Here is a 25059-nt window from a genome sequence, read left to right as displayed (position 1 = left end):
GATATATAGAAAGATATTAACTACAATGTCGTCATCTACTTTCAGAATCATTTCCGCATTGTGACATCTCTCCGTAATCCATTTAAACCCCATCACACCTTTATGTGTAAGATTGGTGTAGAATTTTTAAAATCTCCTTGTACAATATCCTTATACATTTCGAACTCCATTTCAAGCGCAGATTGGACAACGTGACTCACAGTTCTTCCGACAAGAAACACAACTCTGATAGTTGCTAGTAATACGTGTTGTTTGTCAAAGTTGCTCTTATACTCTGTCTCCGTTCAAAATGGTCTGTCGCTGAATTAACTACAACAAGCACCGTAAGATTCTTCACAGAACGGCAAAGATGACGGTTCTCAATAAGATATGGTGTAATCTTGAATGTGTTCCAAAATATGTACACTTAGGTTTAACACTTCAAGAGAATTTAGACTACTCTGTCACAGCAAAGTTTGTTGCTCAGTCAGCCAGCCGAGCTTTAGGTTTCTTAATAGCTAAATACAAGTCTCTAGGGGGAATGCCTTACAATGTCTTTACTAAGTTATTTGTCTCGCTGGTTTGGTCAGTGGTAGCATATGGAGCAGCTATATGGAAACAAATCGTTTTCCTGTATTGACTCAATTCAACACCGTGCTATGCGTCTTTTCTTAGGGACATCCCGTTTCTCTCCGTCAGCAGCCCTGATATGTGATATGGGCTGGCAACCAACTTTCAGTAGACAGATGATAAGTGTTTCTAATTTTAGGCACAGGCTATGTATGATGCCTAGGTCCAGAACAAACTATAAAGTTTTTATGTATGCTAATACAGTTGGTAGTACAAGATGTAAAAACTGGTGTTTCAGAAAAAAAAAACAAATTTATATGATCTTGAATGTACAGAATTTTGTAATATTGATAATATGGTATCAAAAAAAAGCTATGTTAGAAAAAGTTCAATCTAGAACAATGCAAAGTTTTATTGCAAAGTGGAATGTTAATGTTACATCTGAAAGAATTAGAAGCGGGGTCGGTGGCAACAAACTGCGCCCATATAGGCAGTTTAAGACAACTTTTGGAACTGAGGAATATTGTAAAATCATACTTCCGCGTTGCCACAGTTCCGCTTTTGCTAAGTTCAGATGTGGAACTGCACCACTAAGAATAGAGACAGGTAGATATGAACGCCTACCAGTAAATGAAAGGATTTGTCCTTTTTGTAATGACAAGGTAGAAAGTGAATTTCATGCTGTAATGGAATGTTTTATGTATGAAGATATTCGTGTAGATCTATTTGAAAAAAGTGAGTGTCAAAAACCCACAATTTCACACAATGACAGCTATGGAGAAGTTTATTTTTATATTCTCAAATACGAGTTGTGTACGGTATATTGCCAAATCCTGCTTTGACATACTTAAGACAAGGGTAACTTTCCTTTACATATAAGAACATGCAAATTGCTCTCTTTTTCTGATGTGTCTTTTTATATGTTTTTGTTTTAATTTAAAATATGTATATTGTATATAAAAGAATAATAGGTAAATGTTTTTACTGAAATGTAGGTTTTAGGATAAATATTTAACCAGACTAAGACTGTAATCTCACATTGTTATCAATTTTTTCAAAAAGTGAATACTGTTTTTATAGTTTATATAGTCCTAGATAAATTTAATTAGACAGTATAAAAATATAATAAAACAGTCTTAGTAAATTTTATTTGGCAAGATATGGTTTTAAAAAATGTCATTAAATTGACTTATATAAGTTTTTAATGGTCATATTTATTACATATTGGACAAATACAATGTATATGTTGCTTCTGTATAAAACATCCATTGACTTAGCCAATATATTGCATGGATAAAACAGGTCTTCATGTAAATTATGTTGGGGAAAACAAATCGTCGATATACTGAAGTTAGTAATATTTTGAGATTGTAAATTATCAGGTGTAATAGATGACATACTTTCCAAGGTTAAATGATTTATAGTGATCAATTTTTCTTCTTACCATTTGCATTTAAGCATTTTAGTACCGTTTTATTCATTGTACCACAATGTAACCTTCTGTAGGAAAAACATGCAATAGTTTGAATATATTGAGGTCATATATTATTTTTTAATACAACAACCTTTTAATGTATGATAATTGTGTAGCTAGGGGGGGAAACTCTTCAGTGCATAACACAGTAACTGCTGTGATATGGTCTGTGGAGTTGTCTCCCTTAGAGGTAAAAATAAATAGTCTCTATAATTCTTTTAGAATGGCTTTTCATGTATTTTTATGTTTGTGTTTAATGTTTTATATGTAATTTTATGTATACATGTAAAGATGAGACGGAAATAAAGAAATAATATTACTTATGAACGCTAGGGTTAGAAGCATTTATAAGTCGAAATAAATATGGCTATACTTTGACTGGATACCTCAAATCTTTAGCATCTTCAAAATAAGCATCAGTGTCCAGTTTTAAATGTTCAGTCTGATATTGCTCCAAAACCCGCAATAAATTCGTAAATATTACAAATATTAAAATTGTATTGTGGCAAAAACCGTGCATTTCTTTACCCGTCGAAGCGTGGCCAGATTTGACATACTGTTTATTGACTTTAGAATGTAATTAGCTGGAACCTTCATGTTTTGGATTGAAACGTACCATTAAAATAAATCCTTTTTGCTTTGCTTGTTTCAATTCTCTAAATTCTATTTTAAGGAACCAGGAGTATGCGTATCAGGATTCAGAGAGTTCAGGTAAAAATCAGAGCTATGATCTGAAACAAAAAAAAGCAACAACGTTTTATTAACCTTGTATAATAGAGACAGTTTTAAAAAGAACTGTTCTTGTTAAGTGTTTTGTTTTTTGAAGTGATGTCTAATGTAGTAATAGTACTCGTTAGTTAAATTGATGATGATGATGATGGTGATAATGTTTGTTGTTTATACTGGTGATAAAACGATAACAGAACAGAAATGAAAATTTATTTTAGATTTAAGCATTACAGCTTATCATCATCAACCATTATTTGTTTTGTTTTGTTTTGGGTTTTACGTCACATCGACACAGTATAGGTCAATATCGCGATGTTCCAGCTTTACTGGTGGATAGGTGCCCTTCGTGCATTATTTCAGGCACGAACGGGCACCTGAGTAGAACCACCGACGTTCCGTAAGCTCATCAACCATTAAGTATATGCATATACAATAATTACAAATAAATAAGTAGCATACTAACATCATGGATTGAATTATATACATTATTACGGTTAGATATACATGTATTTAATTTGTTTTAAAGGGATACTCGGGCAAATTAATGACAAAAATGTAAAAAATTATCTAATGTACTCAAACCACGCTAAATGACATTTCGTAAAGTCCCAGCACGAATTTCTGTATACATTATATATATTTCGGGTTTTGAAGTTTAAATATTTCCAAATATGTTGAACGAAATTTGGACGCCGACAGAATCACCGAGTCGTTTTAAAAACAAGTCACGTGACTTGAACAAACCCTGAAACCTACAATAACAGATCTTGTGGGTATTGTATAATTGAGACAATTCTAAGTCATTCATTTGACATGTTCTTTAATGTTTACAAAGTTCACTGTGACAACTATTGTAAAATCTGAACACTCTAACCTGACCCACGTGGGCCAAGTTAGGAAACAACTATTTTATTCTTTATAAGGAAAAAAGATTTGTCCCTGAGACTGCCTAGTGTATTCATTTTGAGGACATTTACATAATAATGAATGAAAAATTCAAAACGACGAAATGAAAATTTTGCCTGTGTTGCACATGAGAGAGTACACATCTATATAATGATACATTGTATTTAATTTTATAAAAATGGGTCAAAGTCAGAAAAGGCCGGGTTGCATTTGTACACCAAATATCATGAGGCTGTGATGTTAAGAAAAACATTTTCCATTGACTCATTAATGTCGAAAATTTAATTCAGTAGGTAAACAGGAAGTGGATAAGCTGCAGACTTGAAATCGAATCCCACAGTATGGGACCATGTGTCAATGCTGCATGCCAAATATCAAGAGGCTGTAATAAGTAGTTGCTGAGAAAACTGTTACGAAAATTTCCTACCATTGACCATAAATGTCGAAAAATCTAACTAATTTAACCAAGTGGATAAACAGGATGTGGATGAGCGACAGACCTGAAATCAAATCCCACGGTATGGGACAATGTGTCAATGCTGTATGCCAAATATCAAGAGACTGTGATAAGTAGTTGCTGAGAAAACTGTTACGAAAATTTCCTACCATTGACCATTTATGTCGAAAAATCTAACTAATTTAACTAAGTGGATAAACAGAAAGTAGATGAGCGACAGACCTGAAATCAAATCCCACAGTATGGGACCATGTGTCAATGCTGTATGCCAAATGTCAAGAGGCTTGTTGCTGAGAAAACTGTTACGAAAATCACCTACCATTGACCATTAATGTCGAAAAATCTAACTAATTTAACTAAGTGGATAAACAGGAAGTGGATGAGCGACAGACCTGAAATCAAATCCCACAGCATGGGACCATGTGTCAATGCTGTAGGCCAATTATCAAGAGGCTGTAATAAGTAGTTGCTGAGAAAACTGTTACGAAAATATTTTCCCCGCCTGCCCGCCCGCCGCCCGACATTCACCATACTATAACCCGGATTTGCACCAGTGCAACCCGGCCAAAAATGATAACAATAAATAAGAATTAATTCAAATATAAGAAAACACGTTCAAATTGTTCGTTTCCGCTTATGAATGATTCAAAATAATATATTTTACCTGAAATATTTACCTGATGATAATAATGATTTACCATATACAATATTTCATTATTTAAAATGTGAAAATATTTTATTCACTTAGCCCCCTTTCCGAGAATGACAAGATAGATTTTGTTTGGTTATTAACTGGTCTTTACTTTTTAAAGTACAAAACATGTGTACATCGTCATCTTAATTGCAAAACAAACAACCACCAATAATATCTGAATTTTGCTTGTTTTATTCCAGTTATAATACTGCATGTTAGTAACGTCGATGTTTATATTAACCATAAACACGTCCGGGGCAAATGCATGTAAATTGTTTGTTTGTTTGTTTGTTTAATAGTATTAATAAATCTTCTGTATCAAAATGTTTAAATCCAGAAATTGTTTATCAGGGCCACATTATTAATTTAAATCCAAATTTTATAAAAAAATAAAACAAATTATTAATTAATCCTCTGAATAGAAATATAGTACATTATTATCAACTCTCCAAATAACAATGATAATGCGTTACTTAACTTTCTTAACAACGATTAAACACACAAGGTATTTTGAATATATATCTGTGATTCAATCTCAAATTTAGATTAAAATCCAAGTTAAATTATTCTTTTGGATCCAAGAATTATTATTAAATTATACCAATGTTTTAAAAAAAAATTAAATCAAGGCATGATAATCTTCTGGGTCAAAAATTTAAATCAAAGTGTTAATACTATTTCTTATCAACAATTTCATTTTAATAACGATTGATGATAAATTTCCTTTGTAAAAAAGTAAACTTTTTTTTAAATGCCCTCTGAATCAGAATTCTTAATAATGGTACAAAAGGAAATGATTATAGAGGGAATAATTATAGAAGTTAAATAAAATACAAATTGAATGCTTTGACTTAATCATTTTATTTATAACTATTATAATGATCAAAATTAAATGTTATTAATAACAATAAAAGACGAATCAAAGTTACATTCAAAAATCAATGCCCTGTGACCGACATTTATCAACAAAATACAATATTGCCGAAAAAATAATCCTGTACAAGATTAATTTGGCAATTATTATCGGGGATTATTGAGTTTTAGCTAAGAGTGAGGTTTGGCGCGCCTAAAACCGGTTTAAACTCCCCAGTGGTTTAACTACCACTGACCGTTCCAAGGCGGTACCCCTTTGTGTTCCTTCACGTGCCTTCTTGTCTGTATTGTTACTTGTTTTTGGATGTTTACGTGTTTTGTGATGTCTGTCTCGTTGGAATGTCGTTGACGGTAGGTATTTTCCCTCCCCCCTTCCATTTTCACCCCCCACCTTTTCACCCGTTCAGCCCTCTTCCTTTAATTCCCTTATGGGCCTGTTTTGTTTATATTATTTCACATTACATGTCCCGCCCCTTTCGCCCTTGTGTCCACTTTTCACGTGCCTTCTTGTCTGTATTGTTACTTGTTTTTGGATGTTTACATGTTTTGTGATGTCTGTCTCGTTGGAATGTCGTTGACGGTAGGTATTTTCTCTTCTCCCCCCCCCCCTTCCATTTTCACCCCCACCTTTTCACCCGTTCAGCCCTTTTCCCTTTAATTCCCTTATGGGCCTGTTTTTGTTTATATTATTTCACATTACATGTCCCGCCCCTTTCGCCCTTGTGTCCATTCCAGGTGCTTGTTTTGTGCCTTCTGGGGGTCCTGCTTGGGTGTGTCCGGGGGCGGCGTCCTGTGAACGTTGCCTTAGCCTTGTTGATCTTTATTCTTGTTATTTTAGTGCTATCTTTTATGGCAAGATAAAATGAGCAAATCAAAATGTATTTAGGTTCTTGATAGTTTTAAATCAATATATAAAATACTCTTAGGTCACACACATTGATCTTTTGATCTTTAAAACGTATCAAATACGGGAGTACTGCACTAGAAGAAAAGTTGCCCTACCTAGTGTGCTTATAATTGTATTTCATAGATACATTAGGTAAATGAATTTATTACTATACATTTTAGTACCCAGACAAAATTTCCGAAAAGGCTCTCTTTAAAAATGTAATATGCAGAATATTTAATATGCAGAAAAATACAAGCCAATCAAATGGTAAAGCTGGTATATGGTAGTTGAAGATTCTGAATTGTTTTGCACTGAATTACATCACAGTTATGATAAATTTCCATCAAAACTTCCGTAAATCATTGTCAATGTGTCATCGTTTCAAACAGATGATTTCGTGTTTATATTTAAGATTACATGAACAAGTTAAAGGATCTCCTCTTAGGTCAAAAAACCAAAAACCATAATTTGAATTTCGTACATAGATCATTTCGGGCACTTAGTTTAAATAGAAAGACATGCGAAAGAAGATACTTTAGAAATATACTAAAAAAAAACAAAAAAAAACCAAAAAAAAAAAAAAAAAAAAAAAAACCAAAAAAAAAAACGAAAATCGCATTTTTGTTCTAGTCTTAGAAAGGCGTTGCAATGCTTTTCAATTTTGGGTCATTTTACACAAATTATTCTTGAAAGAAACGGAGATAACGAATGATCTGAAATTTTATGCACAACCTCGATCTCAATCAACTTTATCTCGAGAAATATGTCAAAATCTCCGGTGGAGTCCCTCTACCGTTGACAGACATATGTTGTGTCAATTTAAAATACCTCCTTGTAATTTATTATTTGAGTGTTTAAATATGAGACATACTTCCCAACAATCATCTTGTTTTAGTTTTTATGTAACGTTCACGTAAATAAAATGAACATGTCTCAAACGCAATCTTTAAAATGTGAATTCAAGTAGATTGTTTAAAACATTTTATTTATAGAAAGCGTAGATTATTTTAATAGCTTTAAAAAGATACAAACAGTTTGATTTAAATAACCGAATTCCATTAGAAATTCTTGACATCATATAACAAACACTTTTTGATGAAATATTTAATTGTTAAACTTGTTTAACATATCTTCACACGTCTTATTTGTGTATTTTAGGCTTAAAATTAGTAAATTTTTAATAATAGGATATTTCTACTGAATGATACACTAAGTATAACTATTATTCAGTCTTGTGTTGGCTATGCTTTATCTTTAAAGTGTTTGACTACTTTCGACCAAATATTTAACACGTCCTCCTTGTAACCGGCCTGCATAGCAATGTATGTACATTTTTCTTTTTTGGTATCTAAACAGTGTTTTGCTTCATTAGTTATCCCCTGCCAATCACCGTCACTGAACGTTTCATACTTCAATCCTGGAATCTTATGCAGGACATATCCAAACAACAAAACGTCATCGAGATGAAAAAACGGCGACTTCGAGGCGGATAGATATAAATATGGCATTATATCATTCGTCATACTCACAAACTTTCCTTTGCAAAATTTCAGATATCTTTTAACTCCTTTGAAATGACTTTCATCGACATACCATTTTGATGTAAAATCTCTGTGTATGAGATCGGATTTGTATTCACAATAAACGTTTGCCTTTTGTTGCGCTTTCGGATGTTTTAATTTATAGAGATACAGAAACATATTGACTACAATGTCGTCATCAACTTTCAGAATAATCTCCGCATTGCGACATCTCTCCGTAATCCATTTAAAACCCATCACACCTTTATGTGTAAGATTGGTGTAGGAATCTATAAAATCTCCTTGTACAATATCCTTATACTTTTCGAACTCCATTTCAAGCGCAGATTGGACAACGTGACTCACAGTTCTGCCGACAAGAAACACAACTCTGACTGTTGCTAAATACGAGTAATACGTGTCGTTTGTCCAAGTTGCTCTTATACTCTGTCTCTGTTCAAAATGGTCTGTCGCTGAATTAACTACAACAAGCACCGTAAGATTCTTCACAGAACGGCAAAGATGACTGTTCTCAATAACATATGGCGCACTTATGGTTAATGGAACACTCGGATTAGACGCATTTATAAGTCGGAACAAATACGGCTGTACTTTGACAGGATACTTTAAATCTTTAGCATCTTCAAAATAAGCATCAGTATCAAGCTGGAAATATTCAGTCTGATATCGCTCCAAATACAGCAATGAATTTGTAAATATTATAAATACTAACATTGTGGCAAAAATCGTGCATTTCTTTAACTGTCGGAACATGGCTAGATTCGCTATTCTGTTGATTAAATTTGTAATGTAATTAGCTGGATATTCATGGTTTTATTTGAAACGTACAAATAACATAAATCAGGATTTCGAGAGTTCAGGTGAAAATCGAAGCTGCGATCTGAAACGGAAATAAAGCAACAGCGTTTTATTAACCTTGCATTTTCATTGAAGTAAGTTTTTAAAAGGAATGCTCTTTTTTAAGTGTTTTGTTTTTGAGGTGTTGGTTAATATGATAAAAGTACTCGTAATCGTGATGATGATGATGATGATGATGATAAATAGATTTATATCAATATATAACGAAACACGTTCAATTTATTCGTTTTCTCTAAGGAATGACTCAAAATAAAATGTTTTACCTGAAGTAGTAATATGATGAACATAATGATATAAGCCCCCTTTCCGACAATGACAAGACAGTTTCGCTTTGATAATTTAATGGTCTTGACTTCTTTAAAATACAATACATGCGAACAACGTCATCTTAAAATGAATCACAAGCATGTAATAGTAATATCTATTTGTTGCTTTCACTGGAGCTTGAAATTCAGTCTAAAGTACGACATACCTATATAATACCTAGCTTAATATATATTATCATGGATTTTTTAAATCGGACTTTAGGGCGATAATTGAAAGAATTTCAAGCTCATTTCAATTATATTCCTGCATGCCAGTCACGTCGAATTTCATAGAAAAACACGTCTGCCGCAAATGTATGTTAATTGTTTTGTTTGTTGTATATTTAAGAACTAATAATGCAGTATTATAATTGCGTTATAAAGATTTGGCGAGGTTACTATGACCGTGTATAAACGGTTGTTGCCCTAGCAACTCGAGTCCTATTCAAGCTTTCAAGTTAATCATTTCTTTTGTTATATAACCGGTCATTCAATCTGTATATCAAAATGTAATACTATAAACGTAGGAAAAGACAGGTGTAGATACAAAGATTAAAAACTTCGTGTTAAATGCCGTTTGAACATTATTTGTCTTACAGTTGAAACAAAAGATAAAGGGACATTATGTGCACGGCGTGTTATAAATGAGCAATATGCTATTTTTTGAACAAATATTCGTAAAATGATCGTTAAAATATATACATGTAATTCTGGATGGATGCACGGAAAGTGTGTTTTCTTTTTAATTCAGGAAAACTATGCTATTTTATACGCGATATCGTGTTCTTTATCACGTGCAGAAATTGTTTTAAATATTGCGCGCGGAATTCTGGACATCCTTAGTGCATATATAATTATATATGTCCAGGAAGTCAACCATCGTCCGAATAAGCGGTGGCTACATTCTTTATACGATTTGATAATGATATCACGTGCTATTCTATAGAGACAACTGCCCATTCGTTTGTAACACTAGATACTATATAATATATATTATATTGCTGTACACATTCATTTTATACATCTATACATTGTTATGCATGTACACAATTATCATTGTATACCACTAGCCACCTAACATTGCTTTGTGTTTTCATTTTATATGTTAACTTTTTTTGAGAGGTAATTAATATAAAAGTCATCTTGAAAATGAGAATTAAGTCGATTCATTTGCGGATGTCTCTAAATTCAAAATGTCGCCATTTTCATGTTTAAATGTTGAATTCTGCTTATAACATTCCATATATTGTATGCAAAATAAACTATCATGAATTTGAATATTTTCAGTATATTCTAACAAAAGACAAAAAAAAATAACCAGTTATATAAAAACTACAAACAAATTGGTCACTGTGGTCTGCCCGGAGCACACCGTTGCTCTTTTTATAACGTCATTTTTATTTAAGATGCCGTAGAAAAGGGGGCATAATTTGATCAAAATCCATGACAGAGCTATGACCTTTGCCTGGAAGACGAAAAAATGGTTACACACACGTCTGATATATAAAATTGTATAGGAAATAAGCGGAATTAGACGTAGACTAGTTGACTTTTACTGGGTGGTTTAGGCTCAGTAAACAATGTATTGAAATCAATTGGAACATTTAATTATGAAAATGATATGATAGAAAAAATAATATTTAAAGTAGAAATTGTAGGCGCGCCATGCAGTTCTATAACCATATAGTAAGCAGTATGCGGCGCGTGTCGATTTTGCGACACATGTTAGGTTATATGAGTAACCCCATAGAGTCTAAATTCAAGAAAAACACATGTGAGAAAAGCGCTAAGCAGAATACTGATTAAGAATTATCTTCCAAATGAAATTTAAGGTTTTGTATTATGAAACGCTGTAAATAAACAAAACTTTCATACATAATATGAAATTACCATGTATACAACATAAGTATTATATCAATTGACATTATGCCGCCTGTCGATCAAGCTGGCAGGGGTCTTACAGATAAGCCAATCAGCGATCTTTATCAGTTTCACGCTAAGATGTCTGCAAAGTCCACCATTTAGACAAGCTATTCGTATAAGACAATGATGCAGCAGTATTTATATTGAAATTATTTTGATTTTTTTGTCAATTTAAAGCTATTAAATCGATGTATCTAACAGATCAAATATCCCAACATATTGACAGATGGAGTCAGTTACTTCATTTTACAAAAAAAAATCAGTAACTTTGTATATATAAAGATAATATGTTATATGGCAGGTACGAAGGTTAAAACTGGCTATACCACAATGCATTAAACAAGGAAAAAGTTTCAACAAATACTCTATTCCTTTCTTTATTACAATTATTTCTATTTATAATCACATAATACATGTATATTATAAGGTCCCAGAATATCCAGATGATATGACATTTTTTGTTCGTTTATGAAATAGTGTCAATAAAATGCTGCAGTAGAAAAAAAGTTCTTGCAAATAAATGAGAGAATATGCAATGAATACTTTAGGTAATGTTATCCTACCTAAATATTTCTATTAAAGCTCAAGATTAAATATTTTATTACATCTGCTTCAATAACATCATATCTGATTACTGTTTTAATTGAAAGCCGAGGTCTCACGTTTGGTGCATGCGAAACTTATTTTGAAGTGAATAATATTGTGTTTTATCACGAACCATATCTAATGTACAAATATACATATAATCATATATCATACTACAAAGTTACCCAAGGGCAATTTTTCCTCATTCAATTTTAACAATTTATGCACAAAAGCATTATAGACATGTATAAGTGATTTCGCACATAAAACTCAAGAAACATTTGTAAATGTTGCTGTGTTATTGATGTACTTTTTCTATTTATATGTTCCACTACTTCAATTTCATCTATCTTTGAATTTGAATTTGTAAACTAAAGTGATATATTGTTAGTAACATCTTCTTTGAAGTCAGCGAGAAATATAACAAGATCATGGCCAAACGTTTTAGTCATCATTAATTCATGAATGCAGTTATTTGTTACTTTTTTAAATACCATTATACATTGAACTATTCAAGAAAAGCATTAAAATTTTATATATACCAAATTATATAAGGTAAATTCATTAGTCACTTAAGTGGCATAATAGTTTCCGGTAAACGTCGGTACCGTGTTCTGTCTAAGGTTTTAAAGACCGGGTTACGTGAATCATTGGGCGGAGCAATCTCTTCTTTGGCGTAATGTCAACTAATCCGTTTCTTCCTGTTATGGTCGACTAAGAATTTAGTATTTCGTACAACCTTATCTATTTCCTGTAACCTTATAGTATTCCTTTGAAACTTTGAATATTTCCCTGTGATCATCGTCACTTCCAGACAAGATGGCAAAACTTTGTCGTTGATCTATACAAAATCACGCCCAAATTTTACTAAGAATATCGGTCAAGTTTTTCGTACCACCACGCTTATTTCCTACATAAATACTAGTTTTGTGACCAATATCCCCACCCGAAGTCAAGAGGGCATAACTCTGTCATGGATTTTGAAAATAATTATTCTCATTTTTTGGCTAAGATGTTTGGTTAAGTTTTTCATACCATTCCACGTGTTTTTTTCCTCTGTAAAGCATTTTTGTAGCATTGGAGACTTGTTTGTGACCATCCTCTCACAGACAAGAGAACATAACCCTGTATCTGTAATGGATATTGACAAAATTAAAATTTTCTATACCCTTTGAGGTATTGCCTTAGATTAGTAACCATCATCCCAACTTCCAGGAAAGTATAAAAGCACACCGTATTACCGACGGCAATGATGGCAGATCATTGCAGTGACATGGCAGATAGCTGAAATTTACCGCTCGGTACAGGTAGGTTATAAATTTGGTTGGTATTAGTATGTTACACAAATACGGCCCATTTCATTGCTATGAAACTATTGTCCATTGACTGGAGATACTATTAGGTAATTTTGGACTCGTTTTTTCCTGTTTTAAGACTATTTTGAGCAGGTTAAAAGTGACAGCTTCGGAAAAATCCGTGAAAATGTCTTAACCAAATGGCAGGATTATGTGTTATTAATATAGACTTTCATCCATAGGGGCCACGCAAGTAAAATATCTATCCCGTGAGTCTTTTCTTGAAAGTTTTACAGACGTACAATCTGGTCCGGTCGAAGAAAAAAATGCTGCCGTTGTAGGCAGCTACTTATTTTAAATGCTGCCGTCGATGGCAGAAATACCATGAAAGTGGCTAACATTCTGACAGGAAAAGAAGGTCAATCTTTTATAAATTCCTCTATTCTTTGCGTCCTTAAACTCGGAATTGAGACGTTAAACTATCATTTCTAATAGTTTCTCAAGATAGAAAAGTTATTAATACGGTATGTGTAGCGAAAAAGCTTTTTAGCAGCACACAGTTAGAATACAAAATGTGATGATTCAGTACGGCCAAATTGCACTATAAATAGAGCAATTAACATGAAGAAAATTCATTTTTCTATATTGATGCATTTGTGCTTGATCTGTTGTGTCAGTTACACGCATACAATACCATATGTATCATAAGTTTAGCAGCGATAATTCACTCCCTTTTAAAGACATAACGCCATTTTGATTCTTCCTTTAAATGTTCATGTTTCAGGAAGAATTATAAATGGATGTTGTTGGCAAGTACTAGATACACGATCCGATATTACATATAATATCATAACAGTTGATAAATTGTTATAGAGCAAAATGTTATTATTCGCCCAATAAATGTTCATACTAAATAACCTAGAACTTTATCAACATTTTTTTTCAAGCAATGTTTTATAAATATGTCCAAATGATACATGTTTATTGAGTCTTTCAATCCTTGAAATTCTAATGGTAGACAAATCTACATTAAATGTTCAAACGGACACCGGCAGTTAAATTGTGCCTTAATTAAAAACACATTTTCAAAATTTCTAAATAAACAACAGAACATAAAACGGTTTAAAAAGTATAAGGTTAATCTATGCACAGCCTTTACTGTAAATTAAATTAACTTCATGACTAGAGATAGATATAAATATAAGAAATATAAATATAAGAAATATAAATATAAGAAATATAAATATAAGAAAGGGAAGCAGTGTATTTTATTACTTACTTACCGTAAAGGATTATCCATAAAATGTTAGGTCTTGAACATGTTTCATCATTCACAATTTAACAGGTTTGAAATTTTTATACCAGAAATAGAAGCTTAAAATCACTTATTCTAAGTCTTTCGTCGAGTTATTCACACATTTAACTATTTTGTAAGTGTAAAAAAGAGGAAAGAAAACAAGTATTTTACCTGCTTTTGTACTTTAACTTCCTTATGTGTCAAATATCATTTGCGCACAATGTGAACAATATAACATTAATACCAAGCCACCAAATCTATTTACCCTTATATTTCTAAAGAATGTTGTAAACACACACGCGCGTTTTCTTTATCAAGATAATGTCGGTTGTTTATCATTAATAACATTTAGAATACTTGAATGATAATTACTTGTAATTCAGTAATATTGTACACAGATAACTGTCTTCATTTAGTGAAAAGATTTAAAATTATTTGTAACTTTGTGTTTTTTTCTTTTAAGTCAATCGTGCGTCTATAAACTCTACATGAAAAATATGTTATAACGTAGATCCTTTCAATGTGAACCCTTAAAAGTAAAAACTGCTAGACTAAAATGATGATGATCGGAATGCAAATCTAAGTGGTTATATCGTAGAAACACGTGGTAAATTTGTCTTAATTTTTAGTTAGAAAGAATTGAAACCAAAATTATTATTTACGGCGGTAACGCACAGTTATAACAAACTGCTCGCCAGACATACTTAATGTGATTAAACTCGACTTAGAACGACTATACACTGAAATGACATTAAGTAAGAATAGACTTTGGTTAGAATTTGGTGACTATGTTATTTTGTGGGGTAAAATAAAAAAAACGCACGCTCCAATTGAGGTTAAAGAACAACTGCCAACCAAACGCAAAAGATGACGATTATATGCCCTAACGGTTTTCATAGGAAGAAAATCACTACCGATATTACTCCCTGCATTTTGAACTATAAGTTGCAGAATTTTATATGACTCATCGTATGAACAGCAGGTGGCGCGAGCGTCGCCAAATATGAATATCCGTCACTTTTTGCTAAAAGAATGCAAAACGTTCAGATAGTTACGTCCCGTTTTTCGGTTAATGCCATGTTTTTTCTTGAATTACTTTAAACGGAAGGTAAGTATGCTATTCACATAAGTCGGTACGGGATATATATGTGACAAACTCATCATGTTTCAATTTTTAATTTTCATGTATCAATCTGTCACAGGATGAGAAAAATGTACAACCTGACCGGGACCTTTCGTAATACCATTCCGCGGCTCTACCGACCGAGCTATCCGACTACTTACACATTTGCTCCTACAGTAAATAGTGAAACGTATCTCTAAACGCAGCAAACCTTTCTTACTCTCTTTGGTTATAACTTATGGGAGTAAAGAAGTGCAAATCATCAGGAAATAGACAAGACTAAGAGAAAATTAAATCCTAGTATGAAACAGAAAACCATTGTCACTGTGTCACATGATCACTGTTATAACCGTAAATGCCTGAAGTACAACGTGCCTCATTATTTACCAGGGAACACCGGAATCAAATAACAACAGCTACTTTTATATATAATTAGATCCTTTACAATATTTTCGATCTTTATTTGTAACAAATTTAAATGAATTGATCTGAAGCATTTATCAACAGTTAAACACCTTTGGTGCAAGACTCTTGTCTTGTAGTGTTCCATACCAAAGCGAACCATTTAGGACAAATGAAACCACTATACACTATACACATGTATACAGTGTCGGTATACCACTGTGGCCAGGATTAAAAAACAGATAATTGGCTTCATCACATGCTTTTCAAATTATAAATTCACGAGATAATGTTTTGTTCTTAGTTCAGGCCTACGCTGATCTGTTAAATTATGCTTCAAATTTGATATTCAAAAATACTGATAACTGTTATACAGTATTTAGTGTATAAGCAGGGCACAGGAGATATGTTACGAATTTAACTCTACACACTATTTTGTTTGTTTGTTTCATTTTACGCCTTTTCCCAACAGTATTTCAGTCATATAGGCGGGTAGTTTCCTAACCATCGTTCCTGGAGGGTTACACCAGTACTAGACTATCTTCCTCCGCGCTAAACTGCCAAAGCATCTCCCGGGGATCGAACCCACGCCAGAGAGGTAACTGGATTAGAAGTCATCGACTCTAACCCCTCGACCACGGAGGCGGTCTCTACACACTATAGGTAAATACAATATGAATATATGAATGCATTGTTACATTAAAACCGGCACTTATTTCTAGCAAAGTGAAATATTCCTTTCTGGGTGTTCATGGTTTTTCTAAAAGGCAGACATGTTTTTCAATTGTTGACATATTGACAAATTATGTAAAGCATGGTGGATTTTAGATTTAGGTTGGTAAAGCTCTATATTGGTTGCTTATTTTGTTTAAGTGAGCCGTGTGTCTAAAGTCTATCTAAAGGAGATATTCATGTATTTTGTAAGATTAACAATTAAAGAAATATGAGCGTACGGAAAGGCCATGTTAATTGACACTGACATTGATTCTTACAAAAAAGAGCTTCGATTGTGTAAGGAGCATTCTGAAAGAGTGTTTTGCTCTTGATCAAAAGATTGATGTCCGTCCCCCTAAAGAAGGTTATTTACTGCAGCCGCACAACTTAAATTAGTAAGAAATCTTTGACGTATATTTCTGTATTTGGTACATTGCAATAACAAATGAGATACAGTTTCTCGCATTCCGCATGTGCATGTAGGGGTATCCACATTAGACCTTCTGAACAGGTCTTCATTCAATGAACAACATTCTAATCTTAATCTTGTGTGGAGGATTTGATCTTTACGTGTGCCTGTATTATAGTAGTGGTCTTTTGATATTCTGTTATTTTGGACTTGAAGGAACTTACAGTTGGACTATATTAAAGTGTTGCAGGTGCTAATAGTAGAAGGAAGAAATTATTTTGAGAATAAATATGTTCTGGTTTGAACTGGTGTACAATCGTCAATAAGTCTAAGGTTATATGTACTTTGTTGGGAAGGAGTTAGAAGATTTGAAAGATAAGAAAGTGATATATGCTTTTTTCATTTTATACAATTAGATAAATTTCTGTTTGTTTCTTCAACTTTCTAACAATTCCAACCGAGTTCCTTGAAAAGTGTTATAATGTTACACAGTTTTGTAGCGCCTGCGACTATTCTAGCTGCTTCATGTTGAACGGATGCTATTTCCTTATTTAGTTCTTCAGTTAAATTATCCAATACTACCTCAGCATATTCAAGAAGTAGGCAGACGAATGAATAATACATGCGTTCAAAACTTATTCGTGATTAAAGAAATTTTAAACTTCTGAGTAGTCTAATTATTTTCCAGGCAATATCAAGTAATAGATGAATATCGGTTTTCCAACCGGCATCATGAGATAAAGTTAAACCAAGATGTCTATGTGATGTGACCTGAGCTATTGGTATAGAGTTATAACTAAGTGTAAGATGAGACGATTTAGATAATTTACTTGAAAAAATAATTGTTTTTGTTTTACTTTGTTTAAAAGAAACAAGCAAAGTTTTGGCCCAAGAATGTATCCGATCTAAGTCTCAGTTAAGACTGGTTTCTGCGGTAAGTGGGTTATTTACGACTATATACAAACTCGGGTCATCCGAAAAAGTTTTATGTAAGAAGGTATTTCATTAACGATGTCGTTGATGTAAACAAAAAACAAAAGGGGGGCACAAATTGAACGAAGATTAAACCCATGCTGAGGATACATTTCGGTACTGGACTCTTTGTCGCCTGAAAGACAAATAGGAGGAGAACGATCGAAGAAGCGACCCATTTACACCGAATGAAGATACATATAGTTTAAAGAGGAAACCTTGATGCAATACAAATGTAAAATGATGCAAAAAGCCTTTAAGATGTCACAAAATACAGCCCTAACCTCTTTACCCTGATCAAGAGCTTGACAATTACCTATTTGTATAGGTAAACTAATTGATGCACTGTTCAATCACCTTTTTTAAAACCTGAATGCTGAGGAGTAAGAAAATTATAAGTGACAAGATGATTGTACAGATACTTATGGACACAACTTTCAATCGATTTTCCGATACAGCTTAACAATGAGATAGGGCAATCATTTTCGGGACGTGTTGGATCAGATTATTAAAAATAGAAGTTACATTAGCAAGTTTCCAGGGTGTCGGAAAGGAAGAAGGACAAATAAGTTTGTTATAAAAGGCGGCAGTGGACTGGCTAAAACATGTGCGGCTTCCCAAAGTGATTTAGGGCTTACAGGGTCTTGGCCTTATGCTTTTGAGAGATTAATTAAGGATATTGAGTAAAGCACATTATGCTGCGTAATCTTGGTGTTTGATAGGACTGGTATGTTTGTCTCAATACGGGGAGGAAGTGTTGAATCTTTAACATCTACCTCTGATTTTGAACTAAAGAAATCGGTTAGAATTTCTGCCTTCTTTTGATCGGATGATGCGATGATTATTACTATTAGCTCGCATAATTGCAAAAGTCTTCCTCATCCTCTGTATATAATGTCGGTATATCTATTTGTTCTTCCTTGATAGATTTATGGTAAAGTTCTAGTATTTCGAATCAATTATAGCGAAGTAATATGAGATGTGTTACGTTAAAGTGATTAAGAACAATATGGATAGTTTCAAGTTTTCTTTGTAAAACAATACTTCTTCTAAAAGTATAAAATACAGGGTATAAAAAAAATTTGCCTTACCTAGTTTGTTTATAATTGTATTTCATAGTGAATTGATTACTATACATTTTAGTACCCAGACAAAATTTCCGAAAAACTCCCTTTAAAAAAATGTAAAATGTAATATGCAGACAAATATAAGCCAATCAAATGATAAAGCTGGTAAATGGTAATTGAAGATTCTGAATCAATTCGCACTGAATTACATCACAATTATGATGACTTTCCATCAAAACTTCCGTAAACCATTGTGAAGGCTTCAGCGTTAATAATAGATAATTTCGTGTTTATATTTAAGAAAAAAAATGTTTAATTACATGAATAAGTTAAAGGAACTCCACTGACGTCAAAAAATCAAAAAGCCTAAAAACATAACTAAATTTGAATTTCGTACATACATCAATTCGGGCACTTTAAATGGAAAGACATGCGAAAGAAGATACTTAAGAAATAAACTCAGAAAAAAACACGAAAATCGTATTTTTGTTCTATTCTTTAATCTGGAAAGAAATGGAAGTAGCCAATGATGTGAAATTTTATACAGAGCTTCTTGATCTCAATAAACTTTATCTCGAGAAATATGTCAAAATCTCCCGTGGAGTCTCTTTAACGTTTAACAGACATGTTGCGTCAATTCAAAATACTTCCTAGTAATTTATTTTTAAGGGTTGAGATACTAGACATACTTCCTACAAAAAATATCTTGTTTTAGTTTTTACGTTATCGTAAATATTACAAATAAACGTGACTCAAACACAATCTTTAAAATGTGAATTCAAGTAGATTGTTTAAATCATTTTATTCATAAAAAGCGTTAACTTCTAAAACAGCTTTAAAATATAAAAACAGTTTGATTTAGATAAACGAATGCCATTAAAACTTCTTGACATCGTATAACATACACACTTAGATAAAATATTGAATGGTTAAACTTGTTTATCTTCACACTTTCTTATTTGTGAATTTTAGGCTTAAAACTAATAAATTGTTAATAATAGGATATTCTAATGAATGATAAAAGTAGTAGAACTATTATTCACTTTTGTTGTGGCTATGATTTATCTTTAAAACTACGTTAAAAGTGTTTGACTACTTTCAACCAAATATTTAATACGTCCCCCTTGTAACCGGCCTGCATGGCAATGTATGTACATTTTTCTTTTTTAGTATCTAAACAGTGTTTTGCTTCATTAGTTACCCCCTGCCAATCACCGTCACTGAACGTTTCATACTTCAATCCTGGAATCTTATGCAGGACATATCCAAACAACAAAACGTCATCGAGATGAAAAACGGCGACTTCGAGGCGGATAGATATAAAGATGGCATTATATCATTCGTCATACTCACAAACTTTCCTTTGCAAAATTTCAGATATCTTTTAACGCCTTTGAAATGACTTTCATCAACATACCATTTTGATGTAAAATCTCTGTGTATAAGATCGGATTTGTATTCACAATAAACGTTTGCCTTTTGTAGCGCTTTAGAATGTTTTAATTTATAGAGATACAGAAACATATTGACTACAATGTCGTCATCAACTTTCAGAATCATCTCCGCATTGCGACATCTCTCCGTAATCCATTTAAAACCCATCACACCTTTATGTTGGTATAGGAATCTATAAAATTTCCTTGTACAATATCCTTATACTTTTCGAACTCCATTTCAAGCGCAGATTGGACAACGTGACTCACAGTTCTGCCGACAAGAAACACAACTCTGACTGTTGTTAAATACGAGTAATACGTGTCGTTTGTCCAAGTTGCTCTTATACTCTGTCTCTGTTCAAAATGGTCTGTCGCTGAATTAACTACAACAAGCACCGTAAGATTCTTCACAGAACGGCAAAGATGACGGTTCTCAATAACATATGGCGCACTTATGGTTAATGGATCACTCGGATTTGACGCATTTATAAGTCGGAGCAAATACGGCTGTACTTTGACAGGATACTTTAAATCTTTAGCATCTTCAAAATAAGCATCCGTGTCCAGCTGGAAATATTCAGTCTGATATCGCTCCAAATACAGCAATGAATTTGTAAATATTACAAATACTAACATTGTGATAGTGGCAAAAATCGTGCATTTCTTTAACTGTCGGAACATGGCTAGATTCGCTATTATGTTGATTAAATTTGTAATGTAATTAGCTGGATATTCATGGTTTGATTTGAAACGTACAAATAACATAAATCCTTTCTGCTTTGCTTGTTTTCAAGTTCCCTTTTTAAAGAATCAGGATTTCGAGAGTTCAGGTGAAAATCGAAGGTGCGATCTGAAACGGAAATAAAGCAACAGCGTTTTATTAACCTTGCATTTTCATTGAAGTAAGTTTTTAAAAGGAATGCTCTTTTTAAGTGTTTTGTTTTTGAGGTGTTGGTTAATATGATAAAAGTACTCGTAATCGTGATGATGATGATGATGATGATGATGATGATAAATAAATTTATATCAATATATAACGAAACACGTTCAATTTTAATCGTTTTCTCTAAGGAATGACTCAAAATAAAATGTTTTACCTGAAGTAGTAATATGATGAACAGAATGATATAAGCCCCCTTTCCGACAATGACAAGACAGTTTGGCTTTGATAATTTAATGGTCTTTACTTCTTTAAAATACAATACATGCGAACAACGTCATCTTAAAATGCATCACAAGCATGTAATAGTAATATCTATTTGTTGCTTGCACTGGAGCTTGAAATTCAGTCTAAAGTACGACATACCTATATAATACCTAGCTTAATATATATTATCATGGATTTTTTAAATCGGACTTTAGGGCGATAATTGAAAGAATTTCAAGCTCATTCAATTATATTCCTGCATGCCAGTCACGTCGAATTTCATAGAAAAACACGTCTGCCGCAAATGTATGTTAATTGTTTTGTTTGTTGTATATTTAAGAACTAATAATGCAGTATTATAATTGCGTTATAAAGATTTGGCGAGGTTACTATGACCGTGTATAAACGGTTGTTGCCCTAGCAACTCGAGTCCTATTCAAGCTTTCAAGTTAATCATTTCTTTTGGGTTATATAACCGGTCATTCAATCTGTATATCAAAATGTAATACTATAAACGTAGGAAAAGACAAGTGTAGATACAAAGATTAAAACTTCGTGTTAAATGCCGTTTGAACTTTATTTGTCTTACAGTTGAAACAAAAGATTAAGTGACATTATGTGCACGGCGTGTTATAAATGAGCAATATGCTATTTTTTGAACAAATATTCGGAAAATGATCGTTAAAATATATACATGTAATTCTGGATGGATGCACGGAAAGTGTGTTTTCTTTTTTATTCACGAAAACTATGCTATTTTAACGCGGTATCGTGTTCTTTATCACGTGCAGAAATTGTTGTAAATATTGCGCGCGGATTTCTTGACATCCTTAGTGCATATATATGTCCAGGAAGTCACCCATCGTCCGAATAAGCGGTGGTTACATTCTTTATACGATTTTATTATGATATCACGTGCTATTCTATAGAGGCAACTGCCCATTCGTTTGTAACACTAGATACTATATAATATATATTATATTGCTGTACACATTCATTTTATACATCTATACATTGTTATGCATGTACACAATTATCATTTTATACCACTAGCCACCTAACATTGCTTTGTGTTTTCATTTTATATGTTAACTTTTTTTGAGAGGTAAATAAAAGTCATCTTGAAAATAAGAATTAAGTCGATTCATTTGCGGATGTCTCTAAATTCAAAATGTCGCCATTTTCATGTTTAAATGTTGAATTCTGCTTATAACATTCCATATATTGTATGCAAAATAAACTGAACTGAAATAATCATGAATTTGAATATTTTCAGTATATTCTAACAAAAGACAAAAAAAAATTAACCAGTTATATAAAAACTACAAACAAATTGGTCACTTTGGTCTACCCGGAGCACACCGTTGCTCTTTTTATAACGTCATTTTTATTTAAGATGCCGTAGAAAAAGGGGGCATAATTTGATCAAAATCCATGACAGAGCTATGACCTTTGCCTGGAAGACGAAAAAATGGTTACACACACGTCTAATATATAAAAATGTATAGGAAATAAGCGGAATTAGACGTAGACTAGTTGACTTTTACTGGGTGGTTTAGACTTTTTAAACATTGTATTGAAATTAATTGGAACATTTAATTATGAAAATGATATGATAGAAAAAAATAATATCTAAAGTAGAAATTGTAGGCGCGCCATGCAGTTCTATAACCATATAGTAAGCAGTATGCGATGCATGTCGATTTTGCGACACATGTTAGGTTATATGAGTAACCCCATAGAGTCTAAATTCAAGAAAAACACGTGAGAAAAGCGCTAAGCAGAATACTGATTGCGAATTATCTTCCAAATAAAATTTAAGGTTTTGTATTATGAAACGCTGGAAATAAACAAAACTTTCATACTTAATATGAAATTACCATGTATACAACATAAGTATTATATCAATTGACATTATGCCGCCTGTCGATCAAGCTGGCAGGGGTCTTACAGATAAGCCAATCGGCGATCTTTATCAGTTTCACGCTAAGATGTCTGCAAAGTCCACCATTTAGACAAGCTATTCGTATGATGCAGCAGTATTTATATTGAAATTATTTTGATTTTTTTGTCAATTTAAAGCTTATAAATCGGTGTATCTATCAGATCAAATATCCCAACATATTGACAGATGGAGTCAGTTACTTCATTTTACAAAAAAATATCAGTAACTTTGTATATATGAAGGTAAAATGTTATATGGCAGGTACGAAAGTTCAAACTGGCTATACCACAATGCATTAAACAAGGAACAAGTTTCAACAAATACTCTATTCCTTTCTTTATTACAATTAATATGTCTCTTCATAATCACATAATACATGTATATTATAAGGTCCCAGAATATCCAGATGATATGACATTTTTTGTTCGTTATGAAATAGTGTCAATGAAATGCTGCAGTAGAAAAAAAGTTCTTGCAAATAAAATGAGAGAATATGCAATGAATACTTTAGGTAAAGTTATCCTACCTAAATATTTCTATTAAAGCTCAAGATTAAATATTTTATTACATCTGCTTCAATAACATCATATCTGATTACTGTTTTAATTGAAAGCCGTGGTCTCACGTTTGGTGTATGCGAAACTTATTTTGAAGTGAATAATATTGTGTTTATCACGAAACATTTCTAATGTACAAATATACATATAATCATATATCATACTACAAAGTTACCCAAGGGCAATTTTTCCTCATTCAATTTTAACAATTTATGCACAAATGCATGATAGAAATCATTAACTTTCCATAGAAGCCAGTGACTTCATAGTAACCATTGACTCCTTAGAAAGCTGTTTTACTCACCCCGGCGTCGTTAAGTTTTTACGTGCAAGATGGTATCGCCAAAAGTTACGAAACTTAACACACTCGGTCTCTGTGGTTATTTACATGTCCCCTATCTCCGAGTTACCTTTGTACACAGTAATGTCCCTTTTTATGCCCTACTCTACGGTGGGGACATTTTGATTTGCCCTTGTCCGTCCATGTGTGCAAGCGTTCCTGTGCTGTGTCACAAGTAGCTCTAAATATGCGGAAGCTAGTCAACAAACTTTACAAAAATATGGATCCTCATGTGAAGTTGTGCGCATGTGGATTAGTTCAGTTTTGATTAATTAAGTTATTGCCCTTAATTTTTTTTTTCAATTTGTGTCGCTCATAGCTGAAAAGTGTTTGAGCTAGAGACATGACACTTTACAGGGATGTTGGGCAGTATGTGTATATGTAGTTGTGCTCCTGGGGGTTTGCTTGTGGATTTATTCAATATTTGTACAGTTATTGCCCTTAACGTAGTAAAAATTTTGCAATTTTCAACTTTTGTCACGTGTAGCCAAAAATTATTTGACCTAGAGACATGAAACTATAAAAAAAAAATGGGTCAGTATGTGTATTTGTGTACCCTGTGGATTAATACA

At 32.7% G+C, this 25059-nt stretch overlaps 2 protein-coding genes across 5 annotated transcripts; both read right to left on the bottom strand.

Moving 5' to 3' along the window:
• Positions 1–7537: 7537 nt before the first annotated feature.
• LOC132757665 (beta-1,3-galactosyltransferase 1-like) lies at positions 7538–14882 on the bottom strand. Of its 4 annotated transcripts, none has more exons than XM_060749014.1 (3): positions 14547–14882; positions 12819–12914; positions 7538–8992 (listed from the first exon to the last, which is right to left on the bottom strand). In XM_060749014.1, the coding sequence occupies exon 3, from the start codon at positions 8863–8865 to the stop codon at positions 7813–7815; it is 1053 nt and encodes a 350-aa protein (XP_060604997.1). In that variant the 5' UTR covers positions 8866–8992; positions 12819–12914; positions 14547–14882; the 3' UTR covers positions 7538–7812. The 4 variants fall into 4 exon arrangements, with proteins under 4 accessions (XP_060604997.1, XP_060604995.1, XP_060604998.1 ...); XM_060749012.1 differs by lacking the exon at positions 14547–14882 and adding an exon at positions 14362–14540; XM_060749015.1 differs by lacking the exon at positions 12819–12914.
• Positions 14883–20663: 5781 nt separating this feature from the next.
• Positions 20664–21134, bottom strand: LOC132757667 (lactosylceramide 1,3-N-acetyl-beta-D-glucosaminyltransferase B-like). The gene has a single exon (XM_060749017.1). It carries the CDS (start codon positions 21132–21134, stop codon positions 20664–20666), a length of 471 nt encoding a protein of 156 aa, XP_060605000.1.
• Between the last annotated feature and the right edge of the window lie 3925 nt (positions 21135–25059).

This window comes from Ruditapes philippinarum, unplaced genomic scaffold (genome assembly GCF_026571515.1).
Source record: "Ruditapes philippinarum isolate M1 unplaced genomic scaffold, ASM2657151v2 ctg4573_1_1_1_1, whole genome shotgun sequence".
NCBI lineage: Eukaryota > Metazoa > Mollusca > Bivalvia > Venerida > Veneridae > Ruditapes > Ruditapes philippinarum.
This window is presented reverse-complemented; position numbering and strand designations above follow the sequence as displayed.

What these genes read in the sequence shown, in the direction of transcription:
- LOC132757665 (XM_060749014.1), bottom strand. Translation starts at nt 8,865, where the DNA reads ATGTTCCGACAGTTAAAGAAATGCACGATTTTTGCCACAATGTTAGTA.
- LOC132757667 (XM_060749017.1), bottom strand. Translation starts at nt 21,134, where the DNA reads ATGTTAGTATTTGTAATATTTACAAATTCATTGCTGTATTTGGAGCGA.